Source organism: Zingiber officinale, chromosome 5A, assembly GCF_018446385.1.
Source record: "Zingiber officinale cultivar Zhangliang chromosome 5A, Zo_v1.1, whole genome shotgun sequence".
NCBI classification, from domain to species: domain Eukaryota; kingdom Viridiplantae; phylum Streptophyta; class Magnoliopsida; order Zingiberales; family Zingiberaceae; genus Zingiber; species Zingiber officinale.
This window is the reverse complement of record NC_055994.1, coordinates 5,498,896-5,508,405: the sequence shown is the minus strand read 5'-3', so window position 1 is coordinate 5,508,405 and position 9,510 is coordinate 5,498,896. Positions and strand designations below refer to the sequence as shown.

The following is a 9,510-nucleotide window of genomic DNA, read 5'->3' as shown; positions in this document are numbered from 1 at the left end:
GAATCACGGGCAAATTGGTAGCAATTGCTGGTAGCGTGCGTGTGGGACCGATGGTATGTGCAATAATACGGTCCCCAAGGTCCAGGTCGAGGGACCTGAATTGCAGCTACGCGTGGCATCGATCGGGAGCCCTAATCGGGGTGAAAAGTTGGTCGGGCATCCCGTGCACGTGGGAGAGGTTGAGCGGGCGGTTGAGGTGCTCTTCTCTCCGGCCTGTTAGTAGCGGGAGGTGGCTTGTCCGCCTTCCTTCATGCCACCTGCACTTCTTCCACATTTATGTAGCTGGCCGCCTTTTCCAGCATCTCGTCGAAGTTTCTTATGGGATTTCTGATGAGATCTCTAAAGAACTCTCCCTCGGTTAACCCATGGGAGAAAACACTCATAAGTATTTCAGATGTGGGTGAGGGGACGTCCTGGACCACTTGATTGAAACGCTTGATGTAGCTTCTCAACGGCTCAGCAGACCCTTGCTTGAGAGCGAACAAGCAGTGGTCAGTTTTCTGGTACTTCCTGCTGCTGGCGAAATAGCACAGGAAAACAATCTTAAAATCGGAGAAGCAGGTGATGGACCCGTGCGGTAGTCCATCAAACCACTTTTGGGCAGAGCCAAACAAAGTGTTAAGGAATACACGACATTTAACGGCGTCGCTGTACTGGTGTAGCAGGGCTGCGTCCTGAACTTACGAAGATGGTCTTCAAGATCTCTACTGCCATCGTACTCCCCAATAGCAGGGGGTCGATACCCTTTGGGTAGCCTCTCCTCTAAGATTTTGGAAGAGAAGGGCACTTTCTCTTCCAGTTCTGACCGGCGTTCATCGCGAGGGATGATAGTCTCCCCCTTCTTTAAATCTTTAGGCAACGAACTTTCAGCCACCGAAGCTTGGGGTTGCTCCTTGTGGCTGTAATATCAAGGCTTGGGTTGATAGTAACCCTGGCCCGACTCCCTGTAGAAAGCAGGTGGAAAATCCAGAGGTTGTTTTCGTTTAGAGCCTCGATCAGAGGCGTGAGCAGGTTCTTTAGAAACCTTGGGTAGCTTTTTTGGTCGGGAGGCGGTTATTTGCTGCTTTTCTGAGGCTGCCTGCTTCTTGGCCTCCTTGAAGAGCTCGTATTCTCCCGCAGTCATGGTCATATTGATTCATCCCGAGTCCTCCATCGCCACGTTTCGGATCAGGTAGGGAAGATTCCCATAGACGGTGCCAAATTTGATCCCATCCAGAAGCTGAGTCGAATGAAGGTAGGCCGCAAGGTCGCTGGTGTTGACAGAAAGTCATTACGAAGCTGGGTCAATCTGTCACCCTCTGGGAGAGCTCACACGAGCGGAAGATGGGGGGTGGTGACGGAGATGATGAAGCAGGGACTCTCTGTACACTCAGACGAGCCCCCCAGTCATTAGAGACCAGAAACCAAGGAAAAAGTTCTTGGATCAGGTCTTCCGACGCTCAAGTCAGTACTTTTTCCCCAGAAACACAGTAAAAGGACGAAAAGTAGAAGACGAGTATGAAATGACGAGTGAGCGTACCTCCGTAAGGGACAAAACATACCTTTTTATACTGCAACGGATGTTTCTGGAGTCTGACGGGTGTCAGGGAATATCGGATGTCAGACTTTGTCTGACGGTGGATGACACGTGGCGTCCTTCTATAGGTCTAGGAAGGAATCCTAGGGCTATACAAATCAAACCATTGGCATATTCTCTGATATGCAATGATTATTCCTTGACAGATTGTTACGATTCCTTGGCTTGCTTGTCGTGTAGCGTCCGACCCCCTTATTCCATTGTTCATGTATTGACTCTTTATACTTGATGATCCCGACCTGTAGGTGCAGACATGTAGCTATCCTGAGTCCCGACCTGTATGCGTCGGTCTGCTTCCGCTTATCCTGAGTCCCAACCTGTATCCTTGGTTGACCCTATTTCGACCTGTACGCTTTGATCCCTGTACTTGGTACCGCAAGACTATAAGTCCCGACCTGTATCCTTGGTTGGCCTAATTTCGACCTATACACTTTGATCCCTGTATCCGGTGCCGCAAGGCTATAAGTCCTGACCTGTATCTTTGGTTGACACAATTCCGACCTGTACGCTTGTCCATGTATCCTGTGTCGCAAGGCTAGAAGCCCTGACTTGTATCCTTGGTTAGCACAATCCCGACCTGTATGCTTATCCATGTATCCTGTACCGCAAGGCTAGAAGCCCTGACCTGTATCCTTGGTTGGCACAATCCCGACCTGTACACTTTGATCCCTGTACTTGGTACCGCAAGGCTAGAAGCCCCGACCTGAATCCTTGGTTGGTACAATCCCGACATGTACGTTTTGATCCCTGTACTTGGTGCCGCAAGGCTATAAGTCCTGACCTGTATCCTTGGTTGACACAATCCCGACCTGTACGCTTGTCCATGTATCCTGTGTCACAAGGCTAGAAGCCCTGACCTGTATCCTTGGTTGGCACAATCTCGACCTGTACACTTTGATCCCTATAATTGGTACCGCAAGGCTAGAAGCCCCGACCTGAATCCTTGGTTGACACAATCCCGACCTGTACGTTTTGATCCCTGTACTTGGTGCCGCAAGGCTATAAGTCCTGACCTGTATCCTTAGTTGGCACAATCCCGACCTGTACGCTTGTCCATGTATCCTGTGCCGTAAGGCTAGAAGCCCTGACCTGTATCCTTGGTTGGCACAATCCCGACCTGTACACTTTGATCCCTGTACTTGGTACCGCAAGGCTAGAAGCCCCGACCTGAATCCTTGGTTGGCACAATCCCGACCTGTACGTTTTGATCCCTGTACTTGGTGCCGCAAGGCTATAAGTCCTGACCTGTATCCTTGGTTGACACAATCCCGACCTGTACGCTTGTCCATGTATTCTGTACCGCAAGGCTAGAAGCCCTGACCTGTATCCTTGGTTAGCACAATCTCGACCTGTACACTTTGATCCCTGTACTTGGTACCGCAAGGCTAGAAGCCCCGACCTGAATCCTTGGTTGGCACAATCCCGACCTGTACGTTTTGATCCCTGTACTTGGTGCCGCAAGGCTATAAGTCCTGACCTGTATCCTTAGTTGGCACAATCCCGACCTGTACGCTTGTCCATGTATCCTGTGTCGTAAGGCTAGAAGCCCTGACCTGTATCCTTGGTTGGCACAATCCCGACCTGTACACTTTGATCCCTGTACTTGGAACCGCAAGGTTATAAGTCCCGACCTATATCCTTGGTTGGCCTAATTCTGACCTGTACACTTTGATCCCTGTATCCAGTGTCGCAAGGCTATAAGTTCTGATCTGTATCTTTGGTTGGCACAATCCCGACCTGTACGCTTGTCCAGGTATTCTGTACCGCAAGGCTAGAAGCCCTGACCTATATCCTTGGTTAGCACAATCCCGACCTGTACACTTTGATCCCTGTACTTGGTACCGCAAGGCTAGAAGCACTGACCTATATCTTTGGTTGGCACAATCCCGACCTGTACTCGAGTCCTCACTCGACACAGGTTCATTCTTGAAACGCCATTCGTGCCTAACCCCGCCTATCTTGCAACTGGGCCCCTCGAACTATACGTAGGTCGGATCCTTGACCTCTACGTGAGTAAGACTTTTGACCACCACATAAACTTAACTTCTGACCGCTACGTAAGCTTAACTTCTGACTTCCACGAGAGCTTGACTTTTGACCATACTGCGGTCTTGACTCCCGACCACGTCATCTCTCCGATCCCATGATCACGCACCGTATCAAAGGAACTGGTTTCGTGTCATTCTGAGGTGTCTAGGTCATGCATCCGTATTTTTATTGTTTAATTTTGTAATTTAAGAAAATTAGAGATCTGGGACGAACTCCAGAATTCGTCCCAGATCTGGGACGAATTGTGGAGTTCGTCCCAAACTGTGAATATATGAAAATTCAAAAAAAAATCTTTTAAAAAATAAAGACTTGACCTATAGAACTCGGATTGGCGCGGAACAAATTTCTATGCGCTCGTATCGATCTTATGATCATAATGATGACACGATATTATTTTTTTAGCTAATATTTTCGGTTTTTTAATTTTTGAAAATGATTATTTAAATTTTTGATAAAAAAATTTATCAACCCCAAAATATAGAGTGGAAAAAATGTTTGGGGCCATCATTGCGATCAGGAGATCGATACGAACGTATAGGAACTGGTTTCGTGTCATTCTGAGGTGTCTAGGTCATGCATCCGTATTTTTATTGTTTACTTTTGTAATTTAAGAAAATTAGAGATCTAGGACGAACTCCAAAATTCGTCCCAGATCTGGGACGAACTTTGGAGTTCGTCCCAAACTATGAATATATGAAAATTGTAAAAAAAATCTTTTAAAAAAATAAAAACTTGACCTATAGAGCTCCGAATGGCACTGAACAAATTTCTATGCGCTCGTATCGATCTCATGACCACATTAGTGAACTCGAAAACCCAATATAGTTAGTGATGATTAAATTGAAATTATCAATTTGATAGAACCTATAACTTGGTAAAAATAAGAGTTGTTTTGAATAAGGTAAAGTCATTTTGATATTAGAAAATTTCTGATCTATTTTTGTTAAGATTTTGAAAAAATGTTTGAGGCCACTAATGCGTTCATGAGATCAATACGAGCACATGGAAATTTGTTCCATGTCATTCCGAGCTCTCTAGGTTAGTTTTTTATTTTCGAAAGAATTTATTTTTAATTTTTAAGAAAATAGAGATTTGGGACGGACTCCAAAGTTCGTCCCAGATCTGGGACGAACTGTGGAGTTCGTCCCAAACTGTAAATATTAGAAAATTAGGAAAAAAATCTTTCAAAAAATAAAAACTTGACCTATAGAACTCGGATTGGCGCGGAACAAATTTCTATACGCTCGTATCGATCTTATGATCATAATGATGACACGATATTATTTTTTTCGCTAATATTTTCGGGGTTTTTAATTTTTGAAAATGATTATTTAAATTTTTGATAAAAAAATTTATCAACCCCAAAATATAGAGTGGAAAAAATGTTTGGGGCCATCATTGCGATCAGGAGATCGATACGAACGCATAGGAACTGGTTTCGTGTCATTCTGAGGTGTCTAGGTCATGCATCCGTATTTTTATTGTTTAATTTTGTAATTTAAGAAAATTAGAGATCTGGGACGAACTCTCAAAATTCGTCCCAGATCTGGGACGAACTTTGGAGTTCGTCCCAAACTGTGAATATATGAAAATTCAAAAAAAAAAATAAAAACTTGACCTATAGAACTCGGATTGGCGCGGAACAAATTTCTATGCGCTCGTATCGATCTTATGATCATAATGATGACACGATATTATTTTTTTAGCTAATATTTTCAGGTTTTTTAATTTTTGAAAATGATTATTTAAATTTTTGAAAAAAAAATTATCAACCCCAAAATATAGAGTGGAAAAAATGTTTGGGGCCATCATTGCGATCAGGAGATCGATACGAACGCATAGGAACTGGTTTCGTGTCATTCTGAGGTGTCTAGGTCATGCATCCGTATTTTTATTGTTTACTTTTGTAATTTAAGAAAATTAGAGATTTGGGACGAACTCCAAAATTCGTCCCAGATCTGGGACAAACTTTGGAGTTCGTCCCAAACTGTGAATATATGAAAATTGTAAAAAAAATCTTTTAAAAAATAAAAACTTGACCTATAGAACTCGGATTGGCGCGGAACAAATTTCTATGCGCTCGTATCGATCTTATGATCATAATGATGACACGATATTATTTTTTTAGCTAATATTTTCAGGTTTTTTAATTTTTGAAAATGATTATTTAAATTTTTGAAAAAAAAAATTATCAACTCCAAAATATAGAGTGGAAAAAATGTTTGGGGCCATCAGTGCGATCAGGAGATCGATACGAACGCATAAGAACTGATTTCGTGTCATTCTGAGGTGTCTAGGTCATGCATCCTTATTTTTATTGTTTACTTTTGTAATTTAATAAAATTAGAGATCTGGGACGAACTTCAAAATTCATCCCAGAATAGGGACGAACCAGGGGACGAAATAAAATTCGTCCCCAAATTTGCCCTAATTACAGCCCCGATTATTCCTCTTCCTTCTTGTCACGGGAGCTAACTTTTTCTTCCCTCTTTCACGCGAGCAGCCTCTTGTTCCTTCTTTTCACGCGCGGCGAGAGTGGACGTTGCTCTCCGGCCACGATTCCACGCTCTCCGGCAGGTAAGCTTCGGGTCCTCATCTCCGGCGTGTATTCTCACTTCTTTCCCCTCGCTCGACAGCTGCGGCCTCGCCTTGTCGTGCGGCTGACTACGATCGCCAGCTAGGGTTCCTCCTTGTCGAGGCTACCCATGCACGGCAGCCGCAAGCCGCCGGATCCGGGCCTTGCTCGGCGCTGGCAGCCACTGGGAACCGCCGGATCCGGGCCTTGCTCGGCGCTGGCAGCCACTGGGAACCGCCGGATCCGGGCCTTGCTCGGCGCCGGCAGCCACTGGGAACCGCCGGAGCAGGCCATTGCTGACGGCTGGTAGCCGCCGGCTGCCGGATCCGGCCCTTCCTGGCCGTTGGCAGTCGCTGGTAGCTGGTGGCTGCCGGATCCAGCCCTTCCTGGCCGTTGGCAGCCGCTGGTAGCCCGCTTGCAGCTGCACCTTGCCGGATCTGGTCCTTACTGGCCGCTGGCAGCCCCGCGCCATCAGATATGGACCTTCACATGGCTGCTAGCAGTCGCTGCCCTAGCTGGTTGTTGGCAGCCGCGCCCTAGCAGCCACTGTTGGCCTCTAGGGCTGCTGCCTGCAGCCCCATAGTGTAGTAATGTTATTTGTGGATGTCAAATATTATAGTTACTTGTGTACTCTAATATATGATTGTAAGCTTCATATTATTGTTTATGCAGGTTAATTTGTATTTGACGTGGCTTGGATAGACGCTCATCTTTGTTCTTCGTTGTGAGGTATATGTATCTATATATGTTATTTTAATTTAATCATTATAGCATTAGTGTAAGGATGAAATTAATGTGTTTATTATAATATTTGATGTTATTGTTTTCTTTGTTATATATTATTTCATTTGTATGTACATTAAGTACATATTCATCATTAGTTTATTATCATTAGTAATATTGTTTATTTAAAATAGACAAAATGCAGAATGAAAGAAGTTGGATGTATAACAAGAACTTGCCTAATCGTCGTGGTTTAACGGATGAGAATCCTCCTGGTGACGGTGACGATGGTGATCATGATGATGGCGATGGTGGTGAATCTTAGTTAAATTATTGTAAGTTTTATATTAGATTTTTTTTTACACTTATTGTTATAGTTTCTTTTAAATTTTTACTTTACCTTGCTACTTTGCATTTTATGCCATGTTTTATATTTTTGATCTGTCTATTACTAATCTATGCAATTTAGTTATATACGTGTCAATAATTTTATTATGTTATAAACATTTGATACATGTATTTTTGATTACATAAGGATTTTTTTGCTATCTAAGTCTTTGATCTATTATGATAACCATGTATTAAGACCATATCTCTAGATTTATTTGGTTAATCTTATTTTATTTTCTTACTTCTTCTAGCTATGAAACTCCACTGTTTATGTTGAAGTGATCTTCTAATATTTATTGGGTTTTGTGCAAAGTTGAAGCTTGCCTTGAAGAGATGAAAGGAAAGGTAATGTCATAATGTAAGTAAACTTATTTCCCACTTTGGTTAATTTGTTTACCCCTCTATTATCTTTAAGAGAATGATCAAGATTTCCTTGTAGCCATTAGGAATCACAAGGATATTTAAAGAATGAGACAAGCAAAGATAAAAGTAAAGATTTCCTTGTTTTTCTTATGCCGTCTTGTGTTTTCATTGAGAGACTCCAATCTATTTTTAATTTTTTTTTAAAATTATAATCAAAAATCAAAACTCAACTCTACCATTTATGTGATAAATTCAAACACTATATAGCTACTTACTAATTATCAGTAGGATTAACATTTATTATAAAAATTTATAGTAACTTTAGTTTAATTTTATTGATTATATTAATTAGAATCCATTACTCATTAGAATTTCCTATTTTCCATGTAAACAATGCTTTACTCTTTGAGTTGATAGTAAAAGAGATATACGTGAGGGAGGGAGATCCAAAATAAATGAAGTGCAAGTTTGTATAATAAACATCTTCAAAATGGAAAATAATCAATAAACTCCTCATGATGATCATTCCCCTTCTTTCATTTGAGCTATGTTGTGAAAATTGTACTAGCTTTTATTAGGCATATAGTGAATCTAGATTGCCTTAGTTAATAGATAAGAAATAACTCCTTAGCTCCAGGAAGATTCTAGCATGAACAAAGTATGACTTGTTTATGTCCTAAGCATTAATTGTAAATGTTTATGTTTGCATGGATTAAACATAAACTAGATCAATGAAACATACCATAAGTTGGATTAAAGTGATCAACTAGCTTGGTATCCAAACCCAGTTAGAAACTAAAATATGTGAAAGTATATATATGTAGATGTGAGCACATATGATAGGATGAAGCATTAGATATGCACATGTAGGTACAGGTCGAAATTGTATTACCAATTGTATTTCTAATTGGTAATACAACTACCAATTGTATTTCTAATTTTCATTTATGTTGTAGTTAATTTTCTTTATTATAGAATCGTTAATTTTCTTAGTTTTTTTTTTTAAACAAGACAATATTTAACTTGTTAGTTGCATAAGTTTTAGATGTCTTATTTCAATATGATATCATTGATGTATGTTTTAGATCTATATATATTGTTATAAATGTTAGTTATTCATTTGTAATTTGATGTAGGAAAAGGAGAACGAAGCATGGAAGAAGGTGCATGAAGCTCCCGGAGCATGACGATTAGTATTTTATTTTATGCTTAGATGTATTTGTTATTTGGATTATGAGTTGTTGAACCAAACTAGTTCTTGTTTTCATGTGTAAATATGATGTTTGTTGAATTGATATATTTGAATGTTAGTTTGGATGTGTAAATATTATGAGTTGATATATTTGTATGTAGTTTGGATGTGTATAAATATGATGTGTGTTGAAGTTTGGTATAAATATTTGAATGTTTGGATGTGAAGTTGTTTGAATGTTTGTTTGGATGTGTATAAATATTTGAATGTATTTGATATGTAAAATAGGATGAAGAAATGAAAAATGTTTGGTTGCTGGTTATTGTATTTTGGGACAAATTTTGGGACGAATTTGAGTTCGTTCCAAATTTGGGACGAACCCGATTTTGTCCCTAATTTGGGACGAATCTAAAGTTCGTCCCTAATTTGGGACGAAATTTGGGTTCGTTCCAAAATCTGATTTATTTTGATTTATCAAATTTTAGGGATAATTCGGGACGAAATATGGTTCGTCCCGAATTTGGGACGAATAATTTCGTCCCGAAATTGAATGAACCGGGAACTCGAATTTTGGGACGAACTGAAATTCGTCCCAAATTTGGAACAAACCAGAATTTGTCCCTAATTTGGGATGAAAATCTA

The 9,510-nt window shown here is 40.9% G+C and overlaps 1 protein-coding gene across 1 annotated transcript; it reads right to left on the bottom strand.

Annotated features, from left to right (window-relative positions):
- Nucleotides 1–248: 248 nt before the first annotated feature.
- Nucleotides 249–1,123, bottom strand: LOC121982877. Its single transcript, XM_042535904.1, has 2 exons — nucleotides 1,025–1,123; nucleotides 249–674 (listed from the first exon to the last, which is right to left on the bottom strand). Exons 1-2 carry the CDS (start codon nucleotides 1,121–1,123, stop codon nucleotides 249–251), a joined length of 525 nt encoding a protein of 174 aa, XP_042391838.1.
- Nucleotides 1,124–9,510: the final 8,387 nt, after the last annotated feature.

Coding starts and splice junctions, on each gene's coding strand:
- LOC121982877 (XM_042535904.1), bottom strand. CDS start 1,123: ATGACTGCGGGAGAATACGAGCTCTTCAAGGAGGCCAAGAAGCAGGCA. Junction 675..1,024: donor GACCAAAAAAGCTACCCAAG/GTTTCTAAAGAA, acceptor TCGTAAGTTCAG/GACGCAGCCCTGCTACACCA.